Source organism: Equus przewalskii, chromosome 13, assembly GCF_037783145.1.
Source record: "Equus przewalskii isolate Varuska chromosome 13, EquPr2, whole genome shotgun sequence".
NCBI lineage: Eukaryota > Metazoa > Chordata > Mammalia > Perissodactyla > Equidae > Equus > Equus przewalskii.
In genome coordinates this window covers 18,163,130-18,176,229 of record NC_091843.1, presented here as the reverse complement: position 1 = coordinate 18,176,229, position 13,100 = coordinate 18,163,130, and the positions used below count along the sequence as shown (strand labels likewise).

Here is a 13,100-nt window from a genome sequence, read left to right as displayed (position 1 = left end):
TCATTCTCCCAGCAACTCTAGGGGATACAATCATCATCCAACTTATGGAGGAGGAAACTGAGGCACAGAGAGGTTAAATAAATTGGCTATGCTCACCCAGTGTGTAGGAAGCAGAGCTAGGGCTCAAATCTGGGTCTGCCTGACTCCGGAAATTAGACTCTTGAGCTCCCTACCAGCTAAAGCCTCCCCATTAACTTGAGAATTGAGCTGGATGCTGTCCTTCCCAAAATGGTACTTCTTCTTTTCTCAAAAAAAGAGTTAATTTCTCAGCTAATGCTTCCTGCCTCCCAAAACTCCTTGAAGACTTCTGATAACTTGGTGACTTTTCAGTGGCTGAAGTGGCTTTTCAGGGTAATCTGGAATCTGGAAGTAATAAGGGGAGGCTCTGGCTTGGTGCCTGGGTGAACCTTCTTTTTTCTTGATTTTACAGCCACAAGTGGTAACACCTAATGTTCTCATCAGTCACTCACAAGGGAGCTTGGGTGAGAGTTCGTGGATAAAGACAAATCTATCTTTAATACTGAAAAGTCATTCAAAGTGTAACCTTCCATCAATGGCCATCCAGCTGCATTAGCTCCCAATTGGCAGAACATCATACATACTGTCAATTATTTTCTTAACCCCCATATAAAAGCAGAGACCAGCAGAATATGATATTCTTATGGAGTCATACAGATGGTTCTGCCATGTATTAACCATACAGCCTTCATTAAGTCACTCAAGTTCTCTGAGCCACCGTTTCCTCGCTTGTTAAACCCAAAGACATACTTCACAGGGTTGCTGGGCTCTGAGGATTAAATGAAAATGCAGGTGAAGTGTTTAGAGCCTGGTACGTAGCAAGTGCTCAGTAAATATTAACTCAATATGTACCCAGATAGACACAAAATTTGAAAGCTACACAGAGAGCTCCCTATATGACTTTTTCCATTATATTTAAAAATGGGGAACATAGGCCCATAAAGGATAAGAGCTCTGTTCAAGGTCTCACAGGCATGAAATGAGGACACTGTGGCTAGGGTTCAATGTCTTGTCTCTCGGTTCAGGGCTTCACTGCTCACCCTACCCCTCCTCCCATCCACCCTCCTACCCCCCACCAGCACCGGTTCTCACCCTCTGCCTGGGCTCGGTGGTTGTGGAGACCATGACGGAGTTGCAGATGGTTAGGGCGAGGAAGAAGTCAGCGATGGAGGAGGTGGTGGAGACGGAAGACTTGGCAGGTGTGGTGTCTGACAGGGTCTCCAGCCACAGAGCAGCATCTTGCACCTTGCTCAGTAGGTTTTTATCTGGAGTCACATCTTTTTCCTGGGACAGAAAGGCCTGGGTGAGAGCCCTTCCTGAAGGGACTGGGAAGAAGGCCCCCTCCAGCAGGTGCTTTTCTCAGAAAGGATGATACAGTCTTCCCTGCCAGCTTGTATCCAGCACGCCTCCCCCTCCCACAGGCCTGGTCACAGCAGATTCTTATTTGATTCCTCCCTTTCCTTCAGTCCCACGTGTCCATCAGTTATAGGCTGTGGCAGGTCTTCCCTCTGAGTGTCTCCCTATCATTTAACCCTCATTCCTGATGCTTCCAGCCAGGCTCAGACTCTCTGGCCCTCAATCCTGAATTTCTGCATCAGCCTCTAAACGGATGTTGCTGCCTGTCACATGTTTTCTTTTCAGCCTTCGTATGTTTCACTCGTGCATCGTCCTAAAACACCATTTCCCTCAGGGTACTCTTGAGCTCCATAAACCTTCAGGAGATCTTCATTGTTGGCATGATCAATTCAGGCTGGCATCTAAATTCTTTCACAACTGGCATTTCCACTTTTTATTCCCACCGCTTCTCAACACGGACCATCAGCTCAGCTGGGTGGTCTGTTGGCTGCCTCCTGGATGAATACTTCTATGCCTCTGATCTCACCTTATTTGAAAAGTCCTCTCCTGTCTACCCAAATCCTACCTTGACTTCAATAACCATGAGAAGTCCCACATGTCCATGAGGTCTTAGCCAGCCCACAGTGAGTTTTCTGTCTTCTGAACCACAATAGCAGGTTCTTAACTCAAAATGTGCACCGGAGTTGGGCAGGTAAGGTGAATAATGGAAGTGGGCCAAAGTGCAGATGACGACACCATGGGATGGTGGGGGCTGTGACACCTGGCAGGTCCTATCTCATCTAAAAGGTGGCAACTGCTCTGCTAGCGAAATGCTCCAGTGTTGGTCAAGTTTGCCCAATCTCTTGAGTTTTCAAGAGATGATGTGGGCTGGATCTGACTCATGGGTTTCTAATTTTTCATGTCTTTGTAGAAGTTTCCACTTGTACGATCCCTTTGGAATTCACTACATGTTGACCTATATTTTAAATTTAATTTTCCTTTTTCTACGTTTAATCTCTCTAGAGATGAGGCAAGAGCCTCAAAGACAGAGACTGTGTTTTTCATAAAGTCGTATCTTCTAGAGCTCCAACTATTGCTTTGTTTGAGGCAGAAGTTCAACAAACACCAGCTCTCAATAGTTAGATATGACAAAAGCCATTCTGCAAAGAAGTTTCCACATAAGACCATTTCCATCAGTGTTCAGAAGTCACAGTATAATTAAAGTTTAGAAGAGAGTCAATGGCTGAAAAAGATGGACTGAGGGAATCTTGACTGATTTATGCAGGGTGAAGCCTGAGGGCCAATGAGCTAGCAGGCTTTACAAATAATAACCCAAGTGGAGATTTAAAAAACATCCTCTGGGGAAATAGTCCTCAGACTGTGTCTTCTCTGACTACCAAATGCAGTGACTCCAGAAATCAGACTCTGTCCTCCCCAGGGCTGCTGGCACAGGTGAGAGCCACTGGGGAGGAAACCTGGACACACGGAGCCCAAGGTGCTGGTGCCTGGAGGGATGAGAGCTGGATTTTCCAACAGCAGGGAGATTAAGGGAAACAGGGACTGGAGACGTGGTGGAGCAAACACCCTTCAAAGAGTTCCAGCCTTCATTTGGAGTGGTCTCCAAGATCAACATTCATACCTCCATCTTGTTCATAACATCTTAAGAAGACAATGTCAGACAAAAGTCTATTTATTAAAAGGAAGATGCTAGATGCTAGTAAAACTGCATCAGCTCTGCATTTCCTTTCATTGCCCTGTAAATAATAGTAAACAAATGATCTATACCATGTGGTGCCGCTGACTTCAGAAATCTTGGGAAGGGAGCATGCCCCATCTTTTCTTTCTCTCTTTGAGTGCAGTCTTCACAGCAGGAGGTCACATTGATGAAACTCTTCCTACTTTTCCAAGCAATGTCATTTATGTGACCTGACTGCGTTCTCACAGTCATAAGCTGAAATGAAACTAGTCCCAACTTAATTGAAACCCAGAGAGATGAGATGACTTGGCCAGTGTCACCCACTGAGTTGGTGTAAAGCCAGAATCAGATGTCAGACGCCCTGATTGCGAGTCTCGGGTTTTCCCTCTCTGTGGTCATGGTAAAGTTGCTATGTTCCCTTATTAATGATCCTCTGCAAACTTCTCTAACAAGATTCCAGGCTCCATCCAGTGCCTGCCATCAGCTTACCAACACCACTCAAGGGACTCTGAGCCCATTTCTCACAATAGTAATGATGGTTCCTATTCATGTAGTGTTTCCTATATTCTGGGGACATCCATTTTCTCAGTGCATGCCCACAGCAACATTATCTGTTGAGAGCTATTATCCTCCCAGTTACTTCTGAATTTTAGGTAAGGAACGGCTGCCCAGGGAGATTAAGTGTCTTGCCTAAGTTCACACAATAAGTGAGAGAGATTCCTTCAGTTGATCCAAGATAGCCTGACCCCAGAATTCATGCTCTTAACCTCCATGCCAGGGTGACTCCCCGATGTGAAGGACATGGCCTTTGACACTTGTTGACACCCCAGTGTCTTCAGTTCTGGCATCCCAAACACAACTGATGGGTTTATATATCTAATCCTTAGGGCTCAGCAGATAGCTCATGAGATTACAAAGGAAATTATGGGAATCTTCCTTTTCAGGAAATAGATTTCATTTTCTGTGGGGTACATGAACGGGATGATTTTAACCCTTACCACAGATACCCAGAGTTGGGAACAAGCTTGGAGGTCATCCAAGGCAAATGCCCTGCTGTCCTGGTGATAAAAGTGAGTGTCAGCGAGGAGGCCAGTGAACCACTCAGGATGCACGTTCAGTTCGGGGCAGAACTAGGGCAGCTTTCACATCACCTGACTCCCAGCCTCTGAGAGCACACTGCTTTGCTCCAAGCCATGCATTATGTATTTCCAAACAGTGACACAGTTAAAATGATTTAATGGTTATTTATTGCATGTCCATTTACCCTCTAGTCTCTAAGTGCCATGAGGGCAGAGAGTGTCTGTGATGTGTCTCCAGTGCCTGGCAGACCGCAGGCACTCAAACCTTTGTTGACTAACTTCTATCTAGGACACCCTGCTATGTCACCACTGATTAGCTCACAAGGTCTCTGTTAAAACTCTTCTTTAGTGTATTTCCACCCAATGATAGAGTGATGAGTTAAAAAAAATCTCTGCAAAGGGCCTACTTCTCTCTGGCCTTGGCAGCAGGCCCAGCCCGCAGGTGGCAGCGGCAGATGTCAGTTGAGCTTTATCCAGTCACCACCGACTGTTTCCCCGGGCAAGGTTCTGCATGGTTCCCTTGGTCCACTGGTTTCCTGTCTGGTCCATTACCATTTAGAAACTTGGCACTTAGGACACTTAGAGAGAAAGCAGTGCCCCACCCATCTCTGGGCCTTTTGGCTAATCTATTTCTCCAAAGGAAAAGCAATAGAAATTTATGGGGCTACCAGTTGTTGAGATTAGAGCTTTGTGGCAGCTGGTTGGATCTATTGCAGAACACCCAAAGCTCAGGCAAACCCTCTCTGAGGAAGATGATCTCTGACCTCATGCTACTCCCTCAAGGATCCCATCATTATCAATAGATTACATTTGTTGACAACTTTATAGCAAAGTGCTAAGGGCTTTCTTGTACGTCATTTAATCCATCATAACAGCATTGAAATAGCTATCATTCTCCCATTTTAATTATGAGGTGAAGGGGGCCCATTGAAGTTAAGTAACTTGTCTAAGGTCGCACAATCAGTAGAACAGCTGGGTCTTGAATCCAGTTCTGCCTGATGCCAAGACCTGAACTCTTAAACACTATGCCAGCTCTTCCCAGACTTTAACGAGCACATGAATCAACTGGGCATCTTGCTAAAATGCAGATGCTGATTCAGTGGCTCTGGAGTGGGGCCTGAGCATTGGCATTTCTACAAGCTCCCCGGTGGCGCTCATGCTGCGGGTCCGAGGACTAGAGTTTGAGTAGCAAGGATCTGTGCTACATGGCTGCCCTGTCACCCCTGCTTCTTTCCTGGCTGGGGTGTGTTCCACAATGAAGGCTGGAAAAGTAGGCTAAGCCCCACTGCGTCACTCCCCTCTCAGTTTTAATGATAATGCACTCCAGTTCACACTGGTGACTGTCACTGATTGGCGGCTGCAGTTTGTCACTATAGGAATCCTTGGAACCAGCAGTGAAAGTAAACAGGAACCCTGGTGCCTAGGCCTGGAAAAAGCTCTTCGTGGCACCCTTCCGCCTACGTCTCCATCTCCTCCTTGCCTTTCTCTGTCCTGTACTTTTGTTCCAGCTGTTCCTCAGAACCCCAATTCTCCATTTCGCTTGTGTAGATTTTCTCCCACTACAACAACGTGCACTCCTCACCTCTCTGACCAGATAGTCTTTTCCTTGCTCTGGTTCTTTAATTTTATCTCAAATTCAGCTCAGGTGCTAACCCTTCCAGGCCCCCTGAGGCCTAGTCTGATGTACATGCACCTCTCCTGGGCTCTGAGAACACTTCAGCACCCATATATCCCAACACTGAGAGCACGGTCCTATAGTTACTGGGTTCTTCTTGCCCCCTCATTGGGTTGTGAGCTCCTAAAATGAGTGAAAATACCCTGTTAGAGTTTATATCCCCAACGCCTAGAACAATATATGTCATATTGTGGATGCTTACTGAATGTTTGTCGACTGACTGGCTGACAATAAATGAAAGGCTATTTTAAAGAAATGTACACATTGAGAAAACATAGAACTGGCAGAGATGGGGGGAAGCAGACCTTTCTATTTGTTCTTGGTCATTGTCTAAACTGGTACAATCTCTTGGGAAGTATCAATCAAAATAAAAACTCACACACTCATAATTCAGCAGTTCGGCTCTAAGAACAAATATTAGAGAAAAATTCACACATGTATAAACAGATGATGGCTCAACCATCCAACAAATTCTAACAACCATTAAAAAAGATGAGGCAGCTCTCCATTGAATATCTGTCTGTCTGTCTACATGTATGAAATATTCCCCCAGATTCGTTAGGTCAAAAAAAGGGCAAAGTCCAAACAGTATGTATGGTATGTTCCTGCTTGCAGTAACGGATGTGCTCACATGCATACCACACTCGTGTGTTTCTATATGGGTAAAACACCTCTGGGAAGGACACAGGAAACAGCAAATAACGGTTGTCTCTGGGGTGGTGGGGAATAGAGGAGGACGGAAACTTCCTTTCCACCTTTGACCTTTGGCTCCTTTTGACTACTTAACCATGTGGTCATATCACCATTGTGGAAACAAACTTTCTTGGGTTTTGGGGAGCTGGAGGCTGAAATCGTGTTTAGGGCGGTGTTGTTTCTGCCCTGGCTGAGGTTGTGCCCTTGATGATACTGAGTTTGGTTCCAGATCTGGGAGAGCCCAATGTTAGTAAATATTTGCTTCAATAGAAGCACATGGATTATTAAGGTAAGCTTTTCCCAAATGTGATGTCAGTCCCAAAGGAAAAAAGTCAGTGGCCTAGCAAGAAGGGACTTTCCCAGATCTTATAAGACCTCAACCCCGTGTGAACAGAGTCACTGTAGCCGTGTGCACCCACTGGGGACTCTGGAGGCTCAGAGAAACTGAGATAAGCTTTAGCTGTTCCTGCCCTGTGTGTTCACAGCACATCCAAAAAGATTTTGTGTGCTTGGCTAATTGAATCAGGACTCTTATCCAACTTTCCGTGGGAGTGTGTGTAGGTGGACTGTTCCCGCCAGCCTGGAGCAGACCCGAAGGGCTGCACAAATCTTTTCCAAAGAAAGAAAGGGAGACCAAGATGCAGGAAAGCAGGCAGAGGGCCAAAGACACCTTTACTCTTCTCTATGGCATTCTTCCCAGAGGGCGGCAGGGGCCGTGCCCACAGAAGGGAGTGGTGGTGCAGTGTGGAGGGCCTAACCGGCTCCGATGTAAATTACGTGATTAGGAAGACATTCCTTGGTCTGACGATTCTGGAAAACATTTTGCAAGTGGCACTTCTAAACAAAGACTCTCTGCTCAAATCTTGGCTGCTTACAGACCAGGGGAAAAAAAGGCATTTCATTTTCCATCTGCCAGTACCCCTAAACACTGGCTCAGAACTCACCACTTTCATAAGTGTATCACCCCACCCTAAAGCCACAGATTTTACAGCAGCCAATTAGGCGACGACAACCAATGCTTCCCTGTTTATTGTAGTAAAAGAAAAGGCCAGTTTTTGTTGCTGATGCTCATTTTACTTTTGGCTTAGAGCAAAGGGCGAAGGAAACCAACACCTGGTTTCTTTCAAATGTGGTAGGGTGCTCCACCACGACCTAGCACCCCGGGGTTCAAGGGCAAGTTCTGGCTGAGCTTACAAAGGGACGGTAAAGAACTGGTGGTGCCAAGAGATTATCAGACCAGATCAGATGCCAGATGGTCAGGTGGAGGAGGAGGTAAGCTCAGAGAGCCTGCCGAGAATGGGTGCGGGTGGGAACCAGAGGGCTCCCTTGGGCTGTTGTAGATGTTCTCTATGGACTAATTCAAGGATCTGCCACTCCAGCCACACACATTCTGCAGGTTAGTGTCAGATCCCGCTAAGAAAGCATAAATCACCCCCTTCAGCCAATACCTCCCAAACTGTAGAAGGTGCTCATTTGAGCCAAATGAAGATCATTTCCTAATGGGGCAACAGTATGCTTAGAGAGGTTCTCAGTCTTGATTGCTCACTAGAATCATCGGAAATAGGAATATGAATGTTCAGGCCCTACCATAGACAAATATATCAGAATTTGAGGGGAGGGCGCATGACATCGTATTTTACGAAAATTCCCATTTCCCCTCCCATGTCATCAGATACGTGACCACTTGTCCAAGGTAGAGAGCTTTCCTTCAGAAAGATCAGCTAAAACTTCTATGAGCTATCCTTCTGTCTGGAACACTTGACTTTAAGAATTAAATCCTCAAAATAAACTCATGAAGCAGAAAACAATAATGCTTTTAAAGATGGAGACATTGAGGCTTTCAGCCCAGTAAGTTGACCAAAGTCACGGGGCTAATACGTGGTGGAGCTGAGATGAAAGCCTAGGGCGTTTGACTCCAAATGTGCCTAATTCAAAGCTAAAAGGGACCTTTCAGGTCAGCACAAACGTTATGTTTCTTGATTTTCAGAACAGTTGGTGAGAGTTGTAAGCCAAATATTTTCAGGTGGTGAAACAGGGAAGGAAAGAAGTTTGACATGTTGCTTAAGGTTACCCAGCAAGCCAGGAGCAGAGCTGAAACCAGAACCTACGCTTACTGACTCGTAGCCCAGTGCCCTCCCTAGCAAATATCCAGGGATGCTATTGTCCCACTAACCCAAGATTTGCAAGCAATGTGACTGTAGAATGGCATATTTGGCAGTTCATAAAGAGAACCTATCACCATCCTTACGTGCCCAGGCAACAAGAATTGGGTCTTAATCTATGAGTCAATGTCCTTATTGTTCCTGAATGAACTTAGTCAGACCTTGGTTTTGAAAGTGCCAGCCAGGGCAGAATGATGACATCCAGGACCTGGAGATAGCTCACAAGTTTATGTGTCTGTTTCAGTGACCATCAACCAAAGGCCCTGAATAAAAGTTATACCGGCTGGCTGAGGGTTGCAATTTTCCCGGGCTACTGAGATTTGTCAGGTTGAACAGGGGACAGAAAATCTGTGGTTACCAACTGAGATCTACAAAGGAAAGCTCCCTTTTTCTCCCCTTGCATCCTGGGGGAGACATTCTCAGTTAGGTGGGATGCTCGTGGTATCTAGAACAAGAAAGTACCAAAAGACGCCAATAGTGAAAGGCCTAGAATCTGCGCCTAATGAGAATTCACTGAATTCGTTGTTTAAATATTTAAAGAGCTGGGGGAACAGCATTCCATCCAGAGGGGACAGAATTAAAGAAGAGAAAGACTTGACAGTATGCATGTCCTGTGGTTATCTTACTGGGGAAAATCAAAAAGAAAAAAAAAAACCAAAAATCTTCCTAGATGCATCTATGGATCATTCCTCCTGTATGTTTATGAGCCTCATATGTCTTAACACATTGTTACTGTTTCATCCCCACTAATGATGCATTTCTGTGAATGGCAATAGCATGAGAGAATGAACTCAACTTTGTACTCATCCAAAGTTAGAGAAGTAACAACCCAGAACAGATAGACTGACAGAATTTCTTCTTTGTTACAGTTAGAAAACATAGTCCTGGGTTATGAATACTAGGTAGCAATATGGAAAATGTTTTTTTTGTGAGGAAGATTGGCCCTGAGCTAATATTCGTGCCAAGCTTCTTCTATTTTATGTGGGATGCTGCCTCAGTGTGGCTTGACGAGTGGTGCTAGGTCTGTGCCCAGGATCCGAACTTGTGAACTCCGGGCTGCCAAAGTGGAGTGTGTGAAGTTAACCACTACACTACTGGGCTGGCCCCTGGAACATGCTTTTGATATCATGTCAGGGTGAAAAAACACCCAGCACCTATAATTTATATGTACTATGACTGAAAAAATGTTAAATATATGTGGTTATTTGTATACTAATGGGGAAATAAAAGACTGGAAGGAAATTCACCAAAAGGATCATTTTGAAAATCTAATTTCTAGTAATGGGATAATAGCACTTCAGGTCCCTCCATTAATATGTGCGTCTTGTTCAAGCTGGCTAGGGTTCCCTCTGACCTTTTCTGTAAGTGCAGAAGACTCCAGATGATGTGTTCCCTAGAGAAAGAGCATGGTGTGGAGGGAAGTGGAACGGGACAGGCGGCAGAAGGCCTTAGTTCTGGCCTTGATTCTAGGGAATGCTGTGTAATCTTGGGGAAGGAACTCAATTTCTTCACCTGCTACCTGGACATTTACTGATGGCTGTCCTCATGGATCAAAGGTGAAGGGACCATACCCAGCAAGCCCTAGACCAAAGTTGCAAAGTGGAATGTCATAGGGGCCAGGCAGGTAACTAAGGGAGTGAAGTGGGCTTGGTATTATTTTTTTTTAACACTAGACCTGGCTATTTTTATTATTTTTATTTATTTTTTTTAAAGATTGGCACCTGAGCTAACAACTCATGCCAGTCTTCTTTTTTCCTTCTTCTTCCTTTCCCCAAAGCCCCCCAGTACATGGTTGTATATTCTAGCTGTAGGTCCTTCTGGCTCTGCTATGTGGGGCACAGCCCCAGCATGGCCTCATGCCATGTCCACGCCCAGGATCCGAACCGGCAAAACCCTGGGCCACTGAAGCAGAGGGTGTGAACTTAACCACCAGGCCACGGGGCTGGCCCTGAGCTGGGTAATTTTGACATAGATGTTCTTTGCTTCACAATAATTTAGGACTCTTTATCAATGATGATCACATTCTCCCATTTTTCTTGAAATGCATAAGTCTTACAGGCTTATCTTTTGTTTTTCTACTTTGTAGAAACATGAGCATGACAAATATTTCTCTTTCCTTTTAACTGTATTGTCGGAAAAACATGCACAATGAGCAACTGCTGGCCCTCAGCTCAGTGATGGGGATAAACAGAGAGGGAGGGTGGTAGACTGTGAGTAACTGAAGCCTGCACACCCAGTCCAAGTGGCATCAGCTCCTTAATTCAAGCTAATTATTGCCGTGAGGAAATGCTGGCTTACTGTGGAGAAATTTTCCAATTCCATTTTTTTAAAGATTGGCACCTGAGCTAACAACTGTTGCCAATCTTTTTTTCTTCCCCCCGCCCCGGAATCCACCCACTACATAGCTGTGTATTTTTTAGTTGTGGATCCTTCTAGTTGTGGCATGTGGGACACTGCCTCAGCATGGCCTGACAAGTGGTGCCATATCCATGCCCAGGATCTGAACCAGTGAGACCCTGGACCACTGAGGCGGGGCGTGAGAACTTAACCACTTGGCCATGGGGCCGCCCACTCCAATTCCATTTTTTAAACAGAAGCCAGAAATCTATGTTTGTATGAAATCTTCCAATTTCTAAACACTGAACATTTGAAATTAACAAGAATTTCATATACCCAACAAAACATATGTACGTGGATTACATACAAGACCAAGGGCTGCCATTTTGAGAGTTTTTCAGGGTTCATACAGTCTTTTCTCTTCCATACCCTAGAGCCCTCTCCCATCTCTCCCACACAGAGGCCACTAGCAATTCAAAGAGGAAAAGGCATGGACTTACTATGGAGCTGCTGAAGGCCACAGGAGACAGCGAGCTTTCACAGCGCCCCATGGACCTTTGTCGGGAGTGTCCTTGTATGGGTACCCGGGCACTGTGGCACCTCCTCAGAGGCTGGGCCCCTCTCTGGCTTCTCATTGTTGCCGGGCCATGGGCCCATCTGGCTGGGACGGTCAGGCAGCGGTATTGGGTCCACTCTTCATTGTCTGAGTCCAGCTCCTTTGGGGTCTCCAGTCGCTTGGCTGTGAGAAAGGAGTTCTGTTATTGCACCAGCCATATGTTGGCCAGGTCACAGTTGGGGAGATGCCAGACTTTAGGGTGAGAAGAGCATTGTGCTGCTCTGGAAAATAGGCAGGGGGCTGCCCTGACTGGAGGAAGAAGGGTGCAACTGAGCCACACAGTTTCAAATCCTTGCTCTGCCACCTCCTAGCTGCGTGATTTTGAGCTTTGACTAAACCCGTGCCTTTATTTCCTCAATTAGGGATTTTAAAAAAGTACCTAACTCCCAGGGTTGTTTTGAAGACTTAATGATATGTTACAGTGACTAACATACTCTAAGCACTAGTAATGGCAGCTGTGATTATTGGTAAAAAGAGGTTAGAAGCTCCCATGTAAATGGTTACCTCGGTGGCAAAGGGGATCGGGCTGCCTACAATATCTCCTCCTTCATTTTCTCCATTCCTCCCACTCCAAAGAATGAATGCTGTTCTCTTGAGAATTTCTCCTCTTAGTGTGTGTGTGTGTGTGTGTGTGTGTGTGTGTGTGTGTGTGTGTGTGTATGGAAGTCCATGCAAGATGACAGTCCAGGCATTTTACAGCCATATTTCCTAAGTCAAAGCTTTGCCTCAGTGAAAACCCAAGAGATCAGCTAGCATGGAAAGCATTTCCTGGATGTATCGAATCTGACCATACGCCTAGACATAGGCCTGTCCTGACATGTCAGGTAACGTGACCTCAGAAATTCTCAAAACTTGGCTGTATGACTGCCACATAATTGGGACACATCCCCAGTCCATTTCTGACAGACAAAAATCCTGTGTATGAATGGCACTAGATAAAGATTGACCGGAGGGCGACTACAAAGGAGATCACTGATAGCCTTTGTGAACAAATGGAAGTGTACAGGTGATAAGAATAGCACTGATGTGTGACAAGGAAGCCCACAGGGATCCAGGGAGCAGCTTGCCACAGAGCCACATGGCATCTGTGGGGAGCCTGGATAATGTCTTTTATCACTATTTTCTTAGGAGAGAGTGGGCGATTCCTTTAGCAAGAGCCATAGGAGCCCTTGAAAGGCCTCGCACCATTTTCTTGGTGAGAATACTCGCTGCCCATGATGGTACAACGCCGGAACACCATCTTGTTCTCGGTCAGCGTCCCTGTCTTGTCGGAGAAGATGTACTGGATCTGGCCCAGGTCCTCAGTGATGTTGAGGGCTCGACACTGAATGGCCAAATCGGTCTCTTCGTCGTACAGATCAAGGTCATTGTGTAGGAACCAGACTTGCCCGAGCTTCACCAGCTCAATGGACACGTACAGGGAGACCGGGATCAGCACCTGCAGGGAGAGAATGATTCCCACTGTCTCAGAAACCAGGCCAGTGCCCTG

The 13,100-nt window shown here is 45.8% G+C and overlaps 1 protein-coding gene across 17 annotated transcripts in view; it reads right to left on the bottom strand.

Annotated features, from left to right (window-relative positions):
- Positions 1-13,100, bottom strand: part of ATP10B (ATPase phospholipid transporting 10B (putative)) — a 286,689-nt gene that overhangs the window by 43,546 nt on the left and 230,043 nt on the right. For all 17 annotated transcript variants that reach the window (XM_070569117.1, XM_070569110.1, XM_070569115.1 and 14 more), the window contains 3 exons: positions 12,797-13,049; positions 11,496-11,734; positions 1,111-1,302 (listed from right to left, as the gene is read on the bottom strand). In XM_070569117.1, coding sequence (XP_070425218.1) covers positions 1,111-1,302; positions 11,496-11,734; positions 12,797-13,049 — 684 coding nt within the window. The remainder of the gene's footprint in view (positions 1-1,110; positions 1,303-11,495; positions 11,735-12,796; positions 13,050-13,100) is intronic.